General features: G+C 36.8%; 1 protein-coding gene across 1 annotated transcript in view; it reads left to right on the forward strand.

Annotated features, from left to right (window-relative positions):
• LOC137018310 (tumor necrosis factor alpha-induced protein 2-like) overlaps positions 1-15500 on the forward strand; it is a 32720-nt gene extending 17220 nt beyond the window's left edge. The window contains exons 11-13 of the mRNA XM_067382914.1: positions 11347-11502; positions 15071-15192; positions 15323-15500. Of these exons, the coding sequence (XP_067239015.1) occupies positions 11347-11502; positions 15071-15192; positions 15323-15500 (456 nt within the window). The remainder of the gene's footprint in view (positions 1-11346; positions 11503-15070; positions 15193-15322) is intronic.
• The last annotated feature ends 1792 nt before the right edge of the window (positions 15501-17292 follow it).

The raw sequence follows: 17292 nt of genomic DNA on the forward strand, positions 1-17292 counted from the left end.
TAAGGAAAAAAACAGTTTATTGCTTATTTGTAGGCATTGATCAGCAAATATAATTTTGTTATATTTCATATAATATCTCTTTAGATTCTACAATTTAATCAGTGGTAGCCTGTTTTTCTCATTTTTTGTAAAATGTCAACAGTATGTATTGTAATTTGAAATAATTAATTTTCATTTTTTATTATTTGATGTCATTTTTAATTTTATGTAATACATTATTTACACTTTTTTTTTTAGTGGAACACAAAAGTATCCATGTTTTTTTATTTATCTTCACAGAGCTTTTTTGCACAATGACAGTACATAGACACTTTATAGTATTTTTTATTCTGTGTGTCAAGCTCCAAAGCAGACAAAATAGTCCATATGAATCTATCAGGTTACTGACTGAAAATCTGTAGCTTTTAAATTAATATGAATATGGATTGACATAAATCATCTGGTCACAATGGTTTTTGGCATCAATGATATTGCTGTTTTTTTTAATCTAAATGCCTGTTTCAGACTGGTCACATGTGCTGTCATTGCATAGAGCTCTGTATTACATTTAAAAATAAACTTTAGTGTTCCACAGAAAAACACAACACAGGTTTGTACAATTTTAGTACAGGATTAGTACAATAATTATGTACATTTTTGGGTGAACAATTCCAGTAAGATCAAAAAGATTTTTAAAATGCTTATTTAATCCATTCACCTTATATTTCTTTTTATTTCTTTTTTTCCAGAAATAATGCTGAAAAGCAAAAGGCGTAAAACACCTCTGCAGGATGCAGAGGATCACATGACCCGTAGAGCTGATAAGCCTGGGCTTCAAGAGCAGTTCATCAGCAAATATAAAGGCAAGTATTTATGACTAACCAGATACACGAATGGTTTGGTCTTGATGTCATTAATGCAGAATAACCTGCTTTACAAATAAAGTCTTGTAGTTTAAAGGGTTAGTTCACTCAAAATTGAAGTTTCTGTCATTAATTACTCACCCTCATGTTGTTCCACACCTGTAAGACCTTCATTCATCTTCAGAACACAAATTAAGATATTTTTGATAAAATCTGATGGCTCGGTGAGACCTCTAAAGCTACTAAAGACATATTTAAAACAGTCATGTGACTACAGTGGTTCAACCTTAATGTTATGAAGTGATGAGAATATTTTTTTGTGCACAGAAAAACAAAATAACCACTTTATTCAATAATATCTAGTGATGGGTGATTTTGGGCACACAAAAAGTATTGAACTGCTGTAGTCACATGATCTGTTTTAAATATGTCTTTAGTAGCTTTCTGAACACTGAAAAAGGAAATGATTTTGCTCTCAATGCAGGCCTCACTGAGCCATTGAATTTGATCAAAAATATCTTAATTTGTGTTCTGAAGATGAATGAAGGTCTTACGGGTGTGAAACGACATGAGGGAGAGTAATTAATGACAGAATTTCATTTTTGGGTGAACTGAACTTTTAGGTGGTTATTGGTTTGTATGTAAACCAGGACAATGGATCATTTTTATAATAGGGTTAGTTCAAATAATGTCATTTATTACTCACCCTCATGCCGTTCCATACCCGTTAGACCTTCAATAAGGTGATTATTTTTTTTGCAGCTATCAGTATATCGTTGTGCATGATCATGTACATGATCAATGTTTTTTTTAATTTTTTTTTTTATTATTGGGTTTTGGTTAAATTCCTGAAGTAAGGGCTGCTTTTTCACTTTTTTTTTCTAAGACACAATATACATCAGTAATACCCTCTTGTGATTTAAAAAAAAAAAAAAAGCTTTTACTTTAAAGGCAGTTGCTAACAAGTGTCTAAATGGGAGACAGAGGTTTGTCTGGGACATTAAAAATCGTCACCTGAACAGATAAAGTCATCTACTCACTAGTCACTTTCACAGCCTTGTTGTGTTTAGAGGTAGATTTAGGGATGTACACTGTACACAACCATTCAAACATACATTATAAGAATGCAAAACATTATACTTATTACACAGGGAGATGGATTTTTAAAGTTTTACAGTTCCTGGAGGCACATTTATCAACAACAAAAAAACTCTTTATCTAAAGCCAAAAACCATCCATAAACATCCATACACCACAAAGACAAACTATCCAGAAGCGATGCATGTTAAACACAGAATTTTCTTTTAAAAATAATATAACAAAAACATGTTCTAGATGATTTCTTGAAGCTTAATCATGAGGACGATGAAGTTTTGCAACTGTGGTGTATTAATAGGCAAACTTAAGCTTAGTTTCTGCAGCAATACAAAAGCCAGTTAAAACAACATATAGGGTTTTAGTTGAGGGAACCAGGGGTGTGTGAACTACCGGATCACCTGCAAAAATACGTCATCGCTGCAGCACTCTATTCTAAACTATATAAAGCCAAGATAATATTGCTTATGTATGAAAGAGTATAAAAATTTTAACTATATAATTTTAAGACTTTAAAGTATAATGTAATGTATAAAAAGCACAGCATACTTAGAAATTTGCCTGGCTATTGACTATTTTCATTCAGTAATTTCCCTTTTACATATAATGTACATCATATGGCAGAGAACTTTAAGTAATGATCAAAATGATAGTTGACTTTTAATAAACTGCTGAATCTAATGCATTTCTCCTCTTCAGGGCGTGGAGTTTTCACCACTAGAGCTGTTTTCAGAGGTGATTTTGCTCTTGAATACAGAGGTGAACTTCTGAGTTCAGAAGAGAGTCTTGACCGAGCTGAACACTACACTGAGGCCGAGAACGCGTTCCTGTTTGAGTTTCAGTGGTGTGGCAGAAATTGGTGGTGAGTACAGACCTGTTGGATTGATGTAGTAGAGGCACTATATTGTATCGCAAACCTGCAAGATTTAATTCTAGCGGGTTTGCTGTCTCGTGTTTCTTAATTGACTTGTTTTAAATGACCATCACATGCAACTTGAAAAAAGAAATGCCTCTATCGTGGTCAGTAGACGAGGTGGCAGCACAACTGTAATGATCAGACTATAATCCCAATCACTTTGAAGCGGTACTAACTGCAGTGGAAGAACAAACCGAGCCGAGTTGAGTCGTACCGCACAGTGAGAAAGTGCCATAAAAGAGCAATGGCACCAGGGTTCGTTTTAATCTAAACAAACATACCAAGTGTGAACACACCCTTAATACTTAAAATCAACCATGAACTGACTTGAAGGGTGCTGAGTGCAGTTTCTTTGAGTCATCAATATTCGTTTTTAACCGTATTCCCAAAAGAGAACAAAATGGTGAATGTTAGATGCATTTGTCTGCTGAGAGGATGTTGCCATACACTGTCCGATAGATCCGTGGTTCTCAGACCCTCCTCTCTGCAGATTCTGTTTGTCTCCTTAACCTGACACACTCGGTTGAGTTCATAGAGCTGTGTCCTGATGATCAGCTGATGGTCTGAATCGGGTAGATTAAAAACGAGACATACAACTTATGCAGAGCGGTGGGTTTCCACTTAAAAATAACTCTACATGTCTAGCATATATAAGATTACAAGTATTGAGTAATAATTTTATGTCTTTATAGCATAGATGCATCTAAAGAAGACGGTTCCTTGGGAAGACTTGTAAATGACGAACACAGAAATCCTACTTGCAAAATGAGAACCCTTGAAGTGAGCAGGAAACCTCACCTGTGTCTCTTTGCTGTGCGAGACATTCTACCAGGGGAAGAAATCACTTTCAATCACGGAGACTCAGACTGGCCATGGCGAGTCAAGGTACTATCAAGAAAATGATAGAAAGATTGATCAGTAATTCAGGATAATCTTTTACTATCTGATTAGTTACCATGTGATTGTGGTCTCATATTTCTCAAGCCTTTGAATCAAGCATCAACTGAATCCTCTGATAAAAAGCCATCCATCAGTTTGGGTCCACAGAGATCGGTAAGTCCACTTTAAAACATCTGTATCATTATTCTATATTATTGACTCTTTTGTGAGTAGTGTGTCTGGGTGTTAACAGAAGGAAAGGAGTGATAGATAAAGTTACTGTAGGACAGCTAGAGTAATTACTAGTTTTTCTGTTCTATACAAACATTTCTGATTTTTATATTCACTGGTTCCTTTTCTGGCATCCAGCCTCATTGTGCTGCTCCTGTTTCTTCACCTGGATTGGACGAGGTGAACAGCAGTGGTCCACATAAGCAGTCAGGCAAAGCAAGAACATCAAGAAAAACGGTAACTATCTCATAATGCAACAACTATTAGATGATTTCTGGGAAAAACTGTTGATATTTGAAATCGACACCCAAACAACCACACCCCTCCCTTCATTGCTCCGCCCCCAAAATACTGAACACCCTATTCAACACAGGCAACTACTAACAGCTGATGCACAGGTGTTTAGGTGTCTAGAAAAGATCTTTATTGCTGGCAGACCATGGGATGCATTAGAAGGTTTGTTTTTAGTTGATTGTAGGTGCGTGTCCACTTCATCCAGCACACTTTGTGTAAACGCTCCAAATGGTACAAAATAATATTCTGTCAGAATTGTAAAAGTTAAATTGGTTCCTTCCCGGTCTGGAAGGAACCACTGCGGAGAAGCACAGTATCTGTGTGACTCGTCATAGACATAAACAGAGAGAAGTAGCTCCAGCTACAGTGTTCTTTAGACACATGCAGTTCTGTTTATTAACCGCTCAAGCACCAAAAGTTATGGAATGTAAATGTAGCGCCTTACTACCCACCTCTGCTAGTTACCTAGTTATTGTCACAATTTTATTTTCAATATTGTTAATGTACATTTTATGTTTGTTTAAAAGGTTAGTTCAAATAATGTCATTAATTACTCACCCTCATGCCGTTCCACACCTGTAAGACCTTCATTCATCTTCAGAACACAAATTAAGATATTTTTAATTAAATCTGATGGCTCAGTGAGGCCTCTATTCAAAGCAATGACATTTCCTCTCTCAAGAACCATAAAGGTACTAAAAACAAATTTAAATCGGTTCATGTGAGTACAGTGATTCAACCCTAATATTATAAAGTGACGAGAATATTTTTGTGCACCAAAAAAACAAAATAACGACTTTTCAACAATATAGTGATGGGCCGATTTCAAAACACTGCTTTGGAGCTTTATGAATGGGTTGTTTGCACATGACGTCACAGCAGCAGCGCGAATGAGTCTGGAGGGCAGGGAGTGATGTTTCTATATAGGAATCCTATCAAAAACTCAAAAGGTTTTGCATTGTTTATAGTTGCTCAAATCGTTAAAATCGAGAACCCAGAAGGTGTTTATATCGTTTACATAACTTATACCGTTTTTTATAACTTTTCATTTTTTAACGTTAAAAGTTGTCGCCTTTTTATAGCGTTTTGCATCTGCTGATACTGAAATTAATATGGATACTTACCTTTTGTTTTTGACTCGGTTAAATATTAACATTCTACATGCTATCGTTTGCAGGGAGGAGAAGATATTTTATCCTATTTAATTATAATTGGGTGTTTTCCCTTCAGTTTTGTAGAATTGTTTACAATGTTGATCTGGTTACCACGAGAATAGTGTCACGCGCTGCTGCTTTCAGCCGTCGTATGGTAGAAAATGTCCAAATAAAATAAATATTTAACAAGCTGACAGAAGATGATGCATTTCTTTGTTGGAAGCGTGTAAATGTAACTAGTTTTAATGTTATTTTTGTAAATATTCACTTTCCCCATAAGGAGAATCGGAGGGTCACGATCAGGGATGGACACCGACACGCTGTATTTTTGTATTTATTTCAACAAATGACCAAAATCAAACCCATAGAAGCTTGTGAACAGTTTTGAAGTGGCTGTGTGCAAGTTACAATCATTCACAAGCGAGTGATCATACTCGCAAACATAATGTTAATTATTGCACAAAAACCAAATACAAAACTCAAAAGTATGTTTGTTTTTTTTGTTTTTTTTTAAGTGAAAGGCAGTGGGTTTATTTAGTGACATTATTACATTTGCTAAAAGTCGTCTTTCCTCACCTTCTCAACCAAGGCGAAAATTGTATTACCGTCCATTTTTTTTCCCCGAACGATACTGTGAGTTCCTATTACAATTCTCGATTCAGCATAAATGACCAACAATGGCGACATTTTTCACAATCAAAAATTAAAATACTGCACTTGACTTCACTAGCAGAAAGGCAGCGCGATATAAACAAACCAGACTAGAACTGAACGCGGCGTGACGGCAGCTTCACATTCTCTATATCTGCCTCCTCGATGGCAATCAAGTCTTTCAATTCAGTGGAAAAGTCTCTCCTCTTCATAACACAAGGATCGCCAACATATGTTGTGATTTTCTGTTTAAACCTTTCTAAACCAGCACAGAAAGGACTTTTCTCCATCTTTTCCATTCTAATTTTCACTGCTTGCCCTCCACCGGAATTTTGCGCTTCACCAGAACCACGTGATTGCAAACAACCTATTGAATCAGTGACTCGGAGCGCCAAAGTCATATGATTTCAACAGTTTAGCCGTTTGATAGGAGAGCCGAGTCACTGATTTGATTTGTGAAGCTCCGAAGCAGTGTTTTGAAATCGGCCCATCACTATATTGTCGAAGTCGTTATTTTGTTTGTTTGGCGCACAAAAAGTATTCTCGTTGCTTTATAATATTAAAGTAGAACTACTGAACTCACATGAACTGATATAAATATGTTTTTTAGTACATTAATGGATCTTGAAAGAGGAAATGTTATTGCTTTGAATAGAGGCCTCACTGAGCCATCGGATTTAATCTAAAATATCTTAATTTGTGTTCTGAAGATGAACAAAGGTCTTACGGGTGTGGAACGACATGAGGGTGAGTAATTATTGACAATATTTTCATTTTTGGGTGAACTAACCCTTTATGCTAAATACTTCTTTATATATCCACAGAAGCGGTTTCAATCAAGACTGGCAAAATTAAGAAAACATCATGAAGATTGCTATGAACGTTTTAACAGGGCAGAAATTGAAAATGAATGCAATACGATTGCTAAACAGCTATCACAAAAAGATTGTTTGGTGAGTAATATGTCAACATCATCACAATACTCTGTGATCAACACCTCAGTCCATTAACAGCTAATTATTTTAATATTAATTAATAGTTTCCTTAGTTCTTTTGCTTGTAGACCTTGTTTTTATTCAAATTATATTTTCAAACTGTTACAGTCATCCTTAGTCACGTCCACAACTGATGCATCCTCTTCATCACCACCCTGTGCTGTGTCCACCTCTGTGATGACCTCATCACCGTCACCGTATTACCGGTTACCAGAGGGGACACTGCAGTTGGCAAAAATGAGTAAAGTCCTAATGGCCATGGAGAAAGGAACACTGTCTGACTTCAAAGGAAAGAAACTTGACAACATTGAAATTGACCCAAATGGTATGAGTATACTTGAATGGTCTGTGTGTGTCTGTGCTGTATATATTTGCAAAAACTGTACATTATCATATGTTACAGATGCTAAGTATAATCAATAAACTGTTGATTTTTTTATCAATTGTTTAGAGCAACTTGAGGCTCAAGGTGATTCCATGTCAAGTGATGAGGAGGATTACAGTGACGTATCTCAGACAACAGCACCAGCAGAGACTGATCCACCTGTTCAATCTGATCAATCTGTTTCACAAGAGGATCAAGGTAAGAAAAATCTCTAAACTACACACACAATAATCATCAAATAACCATAAATTAGCTCCAAGCAGCAATAGCCATCCAAAGGCTTTTCAAAATTCAGAAAAATCTACACATTAGGACATATGTATGATTTGGTCATACTCACTGATTTAGTTGTTATGAGAATTACATTTTTAATTATTCCATAGGTTCTTCAAATGCTCCAAAAAAGAAATGGGAGGACAATGAGGTAAAAGCAGTAGAGAGACACATGATGGAGTTCATCAAGACATGCAAATTTCCTGGTAAGCAAGACTGTGAAAGATGCATTCACGCAGAGCCAGAAGCTTTGAAGCAGCGAACATGGACTGGTGTGAAAAATTATGTGCGGAACAGGATCACGACTCTTAAAAGAAAGGGTGGTTTGTGAGGAGGCACAAACACAAAAACACTTCAGTGCCTTTTATAACTTCTTTACTGTAAAAAAAAAAAAAAAAATAAAAATATATATATATATATATATATATATATATATATATATATATATATATATATATATATATATATATATAAAAATATAATAATACTGTAAAAATATAATATGATGTGGAAAGTGTTAAAAGTATTATTTGTGTGAAGAGAGTGGCTCAACTAGTGACCAGCTCATTGAAAATGCTGTACATTAAAGTTGTTAGCAGAAGACTGTACTGCGATGTTGCATAAACTAATCAAAAATACTTTTCTTTAATCTGTACCATTTATCCCAAGTAAAATAATCCCATATTAGCTCTTATAAATATATTTTACATCAAGAAAGACAGAGTATAAGAACGCTAATGAAGAAAGAATAGTTCATTTTCAATTAGGGCTGGGCGATATATCGTATGCGATTGTCACGTGCATTTCGTCAGTAAAGCCGGTTCCCTGATTACCACTAAATCGCCATCACCTGCTTTCAAATGGAGCGGCATTTAATAGGCAGAGCCGTAGATCACTGACAAGCTACGCAATATCGCGTTCATTATTGCAGATGAATCGCCTTCGATAATGAAGGCGATATTGCGTAGCTTGTCAGTGATCTACGGCTCTGTCTATTAAATGGCGCTCCATTTGAAAGCAGGTGATGGCGATTTAGTGGTAATCAGGGAACCGGCTTTACTGACGAAATGCACGTGACAATCGCATACGATATATCGCCCAGCCCTATTTTCAATGTTCCGTTTTCATTGTTGAGGTAAAGGGGATAAGGGGGAGGAGCGAATGTAAAGGGGATAAGGGGGAGGAGCGAATGTAAAGGTGAAAAGAGGGAGGAGCGAATGAAAAGGTGAAAAGAGGGAGGAGCGAATGTAAAGGTTGTGAAAAGAGGGAGGAGCGAATGTAAAGGGGATGAAAAGAGGGAGGAGCGAATGTAAAGGTTGTGAAAAGAGGGAGGAGCGAATGTAAAGGTTGTGGAAAAGAGGGAGGAGCGAATGTAAAGGGGATGAAAAGAGGGAGGAGCGAATGTAAAGGTTGTGAAAAGAGGGAGGAGCGAATGTAAAGGGGATGAAAAGAGGGAGGAGCGAATGTAAAGGTTGTGGAAAAGAGGGAGGAGTGAATGTAAAGGTTGTGAAAAGAGGGAGGAGCGAATGTAAAGGGGATGAAAAGAGGGAGTGAATGTAAAGGTTGTGGAAAAGAGGGAGGAGCGAATGTAAAGGGGATGAAAAGAGGGAGGAGCGAATGTAAAGGGGATGAAAAGAGGGAGTGAATGTAAAGGTTGTGGAAAAGAGGGAGGAGCGAATGTAAAGGGGATGAAAAGAGGGAGGAGCGAATGTAAAGGGGATGAAAAGAGCGAGTGAATGTAAAGGGAAGGAGGAGGGTGAAGGTAAAGGAGGAAGTTAGAGAGAATTTAAAGACTGATGAATGGAGGAAGTACGGAAGCCTCCAAGTTAGTGCCAGTTTTGCATTTGCATCGTTGTCCTTTGTAAATTGTTTTTTTTTCTAATCTTTTTGAATTTCTGTTATTCTCCACAATGTGTTGATATTGTTAATATTAAAGACTCATTTAATCAGTTTGTCTCACTAGAGTCCCCAAAGAGTCATTTTATCGGAGTGTGTGTATCACTAGAGTCCCCAAAGAGTCATTTTATCGGAGTGTGTGTATCACTAGAGTCCCCAAAGAGTCATTTTATCGGAGTGTGTGTATCACTAGAGTCCCCAAAGAGTCATTTTATCGGAGTGTGTGTATCACTAGAGTCCCCAAAGAGTCATTTTATCGGATTGTGTGTATCACTAGAGTCCCCAAAGAGTCATTTTATGGGATTGTGTGTATCACTAGAGTCCCCAAAGAGTCATTTTATCGGATTGTGTGTATCACTAGAGTCCCCAAAGAGTCATTTTATCGGAGTGTGTGTATCACTAGAGTCCCCAAAGAGTCATTTTATCGGAGTGTGTGTATCACTAGAGTCCCCAAAGAGTCATTTTATCGGAGTGTGTGTATCACTAGAGTCCTCAAAGAGTCATTTTATCGGAGTGTGTGTATGACTAGAGTCCCCAAAGAGTCATTTTATCGGAGTGTGTGTATCACTAGAGTCCCCAAAGAGTCATTTTATCGGAGTGTGTGTATCACTAGAGTCCCCAAAGAGTCATTTTATCGTAGTGTGTGTATGACTAGAGTCCTCAAAGAGTCATTTTATCGGAGTGTGTGTATCACTAGAGTCCCCAAAGAGTCATTTTATCGGAGTGTGTGTATCACTATTTTTATTCATATAGTTTTTTGACTATTATTACATTTTGCAGAAAACATGCCTAATGTCTTAAGGCCCCAGTGAGTAGCCAGAGATGACTCTGGTGAGGAAAACATCTTAAGATGTTTTTGGGGTAATGATTATTTGCAGTCAATACTAAATAAACTAGAGGGATGCAGGCAGTGGTCAGGGAAGTGTTCTCTGCCTTGAAGTCAAGACAACTTTATTTCTAAAGTGTGTTATACTATACAGTTAACTTCAAAACACCTTAAAATAACTGTTGCAAATTGTAACAATTGACATGACTTATATTTGAGTTGTAAAACAGTTCTGCAGAAGACAATAATGTCATTATTCAGCTTAATTCAGTTCATCTTTTGTTCTCTGATAGTCAATACAGTCGAATCAATAATATTTCTGAATGTTAATTGTCATTTCCCAACTGAGCAATCCAAAGGCACTCGATCTCAAGCTGCAAATCAAATGAAAATGTATGCTACCCATTTTCAGTGCTCTTGAAGAAGTTAAAAAGCCCAGTTTAGTCTCTCACACTAGTTTCTCTGCTCTAGCTTGATTCCAGTACCCAGTATTGAAACTTTGAATTGTAATATTACACTTCTGTGTCTTCTTAGGATAAATAACTTACAAAATTACAAGTTACAACAAAGTCCTGAAAGTGTACCTTAACCAGAGTCTGTGTATCTCCACAGTCCTCAAAGGATGACTAGATCAGAGTTTGTGTATGTCCCCAAATTGGACATATAAAATACTGTCCCCAATGTGAAGGTAAAGTGTCAGGTCTTTAAGGAAGTGTTTTATTGATAAAATCAAGTGATATCTGTAATAAGGGCTTCTCCAGAAGCGCAGTGATGTCTTTCTTTAGTCTCTAGACCCTTCAGAAAGGGTAGTCCCTAAAGGTAGGGTATCCAGTCATACGTCCTCACATTGTAGTTAAGTAGGTATGTGTGTGTGTGTGTGTGTGTGTGTGTGTGTGTGTGTGTGTATAGGAACTGCTGGCTGAGCTGCATATAGAAGTAATGGTTGAGTATGTGAGACGAATGATGAAGAGAAAACTGAAACTGAAGGACAAAGAACAGCAAGAAGCAGCTGCTGAGTTCATTCGCCACGACAACAGTAAAATCTGCTCTGTGTTTGCCAAAGTGGTGAGATCACATCCAGACCCACACATTTGCATGTACAGTATGAAAAAACACTCACATGCAACCAAAACAAGCATAGAAAAATACTCTACATTTTCATTCAAATTCGAATAGAGCACAAATATACAAATCATCATATTTTCCTCTTCCACAATCCAACTTCTTTCTGGAACGTTCAGGGAAGTCACAGGAATGTGGATAAACACATGTGGTTGTCATTATGTTTTGGATTCTCAGAAACCTGTAGTTTCTCTCCTCTACATTTCTGTTTTTTCTGAATCATACTGTAAGTATTAAAAAATAGAGAAGTGTTTTAAATTAATTTTTTTTTTTTAGTTTGTGCTTAAGAAAGTTTCAAAAGTATGTAATGTAGAAAAACAAGAAGGATTGTTTGTGTATGTGCATGCGTGTTTAATCACAGTTCACAAATCAACCTGATGGTGAACTTGAACCCTGCTTAACTAAAATAACAATGAATGGCTGAAAATACTGTCAGGATTTACTATTATTTAAGTTTTTTTAATTTGCAATTTATGTTTATTCAAGTGTGCTATTAGTATACTTTTTTAAAACTAAACAATATGAAAGTATACTTTTAGTCTGCTTTCTATGTACTTCTCAGAAATATACTTAAAATTACACTAAAATATACTTGACTTATGTTGACAGAAAAGTCTATTTGGACTGTACTTGATTGAGATGTACTTAAAAGTATAATTAAATATTCTAATTATTATTGACTTGCAGTTGAGTTTACTCTGAGTAGCATATTAAATGCTTTTTTTCCACATAGTTTTACATTCTGTCTTACAAACCCGATTCCAAAAAAGTTGGGACACTGTACAAATTGTGAATAAAAAAGGAATGCAATAATTTACAAATCTCATAAACTTATATTTTATTCACAATAGAATATAGATATATCAAATGTTGAAAGTGAGACATTTTGAAATGTCATGCCAAATATTGGCTCATTTTGGATTTCATGAGAGCTATACATTCCCATAAAGTTGGGACAGGTAGCAATAAGAGGCCGGAAAAGTTAAATGTACATATAAGGAACAGCTGGAGGACCAATTTGCACTTTACAATTTCAATTGGCAACATGATTGGGTATAAAAAGAGCCTCTCAGAGTGGCAGTGTCTCTCAGAAGTCAAGATGGGCAGAGGATCACCAATTCCCCCAATGCTGCGGCCAAAAATAGTGGAGCAATATCAGAAAGGAGTTTCTCAGAGAAAAACTGCAAAGAGTTTGGATGATATTATGCACTGTAGATGATGATAACTTCAAAGATTCAGAGAATCTGGAACAATCTCTGTGCGTAAGGGTCAAGGCCAGAAAACCACACTGGATGCCCGTGATCTTCGGGCCCTTAGACGGCACTGCATCACATACAGGAATGCTACTGTAATGGAAATCACAACATGGGCTCAGGAATACTTCCAGAAAACATTGTCGGTGAACACAATCCACCGTGCCATTCACCGTTGCCGGCTAAAACTCTATAGGTCAAAAAAGAAGCCATATCTAAACATGATCCAGAAGCGCAGGCGTTTTCTCTGGGCCAAGGCTCATTTAAAATGGACTGTGGCAAAGTGGAAAACTGTTCTGTGGTCAGACAAATCAAAATTTGAAGTTCTTTTTGGAAAACTGGGACGCCATGTCATCCGGACTAAAGAGGACAAGGACAACCCGAGTTGTTATCAGCGCTGAGTTCAGAAGCCTGCATCTCTGATGGTATGGGGTTGCATGAGTGTGTGTGGCATGGGCAGCTTACACATCTGGAAAGGCACCATCAATGCTGAAAGGTATATCCAAGTTCTAGAACAACATATGCTCCCATCCAGACGTCTTCTCTTTCAGGGAAGACCTTGCATTTTCCAACATGACAATGCCAGACCACATACTGCATCAATTACAACATCATGGCTGCGTAGAAGAAGGATCAGGGTACTGAAATGGCCAGCCTGCAGTCCAGATCTTTCACCCATAGAAAACATTTGGCGCATCATAAAGAGGAAGATGCAACAAAGAAGACCTAAGACAGTTGAGCAACTAGAAGCCTGTATTAGACAAGAATGGGACAACATTCCTATTCCTAAACTTGAGCAACTTGTCTCCTCAGTGCCCAGACATTTGCAGACTGTGATAAAAAGAAGAGGGGATGCCACACAGTGGTAAGCATGGCCTTGTCCCAACGGTTTTGAGGTGTGTTGATGCCATGAAATTTAAAATAAACTTATTTTTCCCTTAAAATTATAATTTTTTCCCTTAAAATGATGAAAAAATAAATAAAATAAAATTAATAAATAAAATGATACATTTTCTCAGTTTAAACATTTGATATGTCATCTATGTTGTATTCTGAATAAAATATTGAAATTTGAAACTTCCACATCTTTGCATTCTGTTTTTATTCACAATTTGTACAGTGTCCCAACTTTTTTGGAATTGGGTTTGTATAAACTTACAAGTTTTGGCATCCAATACAATAGTTTTGTTTGAAAATATTGGTTTATAAATTGTTGGGAGGGAGCATGAAGAATCATTTCCTTACATGAATTGGCACTTCTGAGTCCAGACTCTTAAATTCATTGAAAGTCTTTGGGATTTGCTGGAGGAGACTTACTTTACTTTAGGAGTGTTTGACTCTTGCAGTTGTCAATTGCAATTGTCAGTACAAGATCAAAAACTGATGCACCTCTTGATGGAAATAACATCACAGCATTAATTTCAATCAAGAGGTGCATCAATTTTTGATCACTTTAAGGTCTGGACTCAGAGGTGCCAATGAATGTGTGAAAATGATTCTTCATGCTCCCTCCCAACCGTTCTTTCACAATTTGAGCCTGATGAATCTTGACATTGTCATCCTGGAATATGGCCAAGATGTGTCTTCTTACATGGTTGTTTAAGAAATGAAAAGCTACACACTCCAAAAAGCAGGGTTAAAAGAACTGTTGCCAAACATATAACCTGCTAGAAACATAAAAATCACAGCAATAATGATTTACTCATTGACTCTTAAATATCTGCCACAGCATGGTGAAACATGCACAAGAAAAGAGATGCCCTTGCAATTTCACAGATCTGGAACGTTTTTGCAAAGAAGAGTGGGAAAATATTCAAATAGTCAATATGTGCCAAGCTGATAGTGCCTATCCAAACTGGGTGCTGTAATAAAATCAAAGGGTGCTTTAAATGTTTTCAGGTTCAGGGGTGTGCACACTTATGCACAGTTATTCCAAGCTTTTCTTTTTACCTCTCTGAAATGTGTCAGTTTGATTTTCAGTGGCATTTAATAATGTTTACATCACAAAACATCACAAAAAAAGCTGTTTTTTTTTGTTGTTTTTTTAAACAGGGGTGTGAAGACTTTTTATATCCACTGTATTGTTTTAGACACAATAAGACATTGAGTCCCAGACAAAATATGGACCCATTTAATGCGTTTTCTTTTCACTATTCTTTGTTTGAAAGAGCACAATGAATTGTGGGAAAGCAGAAGTAGTTTGTGTAAAGATAACATTTAAATAAGTTTTCTAAATCAAGTACCATTCTTTTCTCTAGGGATCCAACAAGGAATGGCTCTGTCAAATACTGCCCAAATTATCAGAGATTCTGAGACTGCAGGATCTTGGGAGTTTGCAACTTGACGTTGCGACTCTGGCAAGAGACTATCCTGACATTAGGTGAGTCAGATGTGAGCGGGCAAAATTATTTTATTGAGAGGCAGATACTAGACCACAGCCATAACCATAGCTTTAGCAGAATGAACGATGAGTTGTTTCATCAATGATCTTTGTTGTCATTCTCCACTAGTGAGCAGCAAATTCTTGCTGTCCTGAACCTGAAGAACAACCTTTCAAGCTCAGATTTGTGCAGCATCGAAGCGTGTTTGAGTGAAAACAGAAGCAGGCCGGACACTGAGTCTTCCCCTGCCTTCTTCTCTAAAGTACTCATCAAACAGGACACTCTCTGTTACAACAGCTGCAACTGAGAACTCATTGATATTATTCTTTTCTATAATGATTTTACATGTCTCTTCAAACCAAGGTCAAGAACATAGGTATAGTCCATCTCAAGTGGTCCAGTGGAGGTTGTCTGACCATTTTTATATACTTTTTACATATTTTTGCATATTTTACTGTTAACAGCATTTAACTGAAAAATGTCCCCCCTAAATATAAGCATTATTCTTACAATCTACAAATGCATCACTGTAAAAAAAATCCCGTTGTTTCTACGGAAAAATACCGGTAACTGTGGTTACCAGAACAATACTGTAAAAATGACATCAAACCGTAAACATACTTACGGAGTTACATGTGAATTTTACATTTTAAATCTGTTAAATTTACGGTAAAATAACGTATTTCATTAACTGATATAATGTTAATTTACCAACCTAATGAAGTACTAATATCTGTTTTGTACCTTTATAATACACTGACAGTCACCAAACACAGTGGTGATGAGAGTCACATGATGATTCAAAGTTCATCACGAGCAGATTTTCCACAAGTTGAGAAGCACAATACTAATATATGGAAGGAGCACACAGTGTCATTCACACACACACTAAACACCATCATGGTAACATGCATGAAATTTTAAAAATGCAATAAACATTAATTTAACAACCTTAGATGTAACATAAAACCCTAATGTACATAACTGATTAGAAAAAAAATGAGAAAAACTAAGAAGAAACAGAGTTATTTCAACAAAAATATATCAAATGTGAAGTGTCACGCAGGGAATTGTGGGAATGTCAATTTACGGTTTTTCACTATAAATTTTACAATGAATTGTTATTTTTCACTTCCAAAAACCTGTGAATTATTACGGTATTTTACCGTAAAATTACATTAAATGTACCATTAGATCTATTACAGTTATTCACCGTATATAGTACGGAAACTTTCTGTAAACCAATCAACAGTTTTTCACCGCAGCATTTTTACAGTATTTTACTGTTAAAATCACGGTCATTTTTGACAGTGTACAAGTATGTTTAAATACAAGAAAATATCTAGACGTACAAGGGTTGGACAATGAGACTGAAATTAAACTGATTTGAGGAGGCAGTTACTCTAGGAGAGCTGGACAGGGACGTAGAAAGTCCTTAACCCATCAGCAAGTCCGGTATCTGCTCCTTTGTGCAAGGAGGAACAGGATGAGCACTGCCAAAGCCCTACAAATAGGGACATTACAATAGGACGCCACCAAGTTGCACCTCAGACTGTCCAGGAGCTCAGTGATGCCCTGGTCCAGATCTGGGAGTAAATACCCCAGGACACCATCCACCGTCATCATTCCCCAATGTTGTCAGGCATGCATACAAGCACGTAGGGGCCATACAAACTACTGAGTACCATTTTGAGTTGCTGCAAAGAAATTTCAGCAAAATGGACTAGCCTGCTGCATCATTTTTTCACTTTTATTTTCGGGGTGTCTTTGAATTCAGTCCTCTGTAGGGGTATATATATCCAGCATGATATTTTTCCCCATTGAGATCTGATGTGTTTTCAAAGTGTTCCATTAATTTTTTTTGATCAGTGTTTTTTACAGTGACCAGAGAGATTTTGAGTAATTTCCTTTCCAGAAGAGTGTCCAGGTCACTAGGGCCCTGTTTATACCTGGCATTAAGAGGCATTTTGGTCAATCTGATCACAAGTAGACAAGGAAGACACATACCCGTTTACATCTGGTGTTTCAATCTGTCACTTTTGTACAGTTCCCACCACTTCTGTACTGATTTCTTCAAGGGGAGGGTCTATGGGCAAGTA

This window comes from Chanodichthys erythropterus, chromosome 4 (genome assembly GCF_024489055.1).
Source record: "Chanodichthys erythropterus isolate Z2021 chromosome 4, ASM2448905v1, whole genome shotgun sequence".
In the NCBI taxonomy this organism is placed as follows: domain Eukaryota; kingdom Metazoa; phylum Chordata; class Actinopteri; order Cypriniformes; family Xenocyprididae; genus Chanodichthys; species Chanodichthys erythropterus.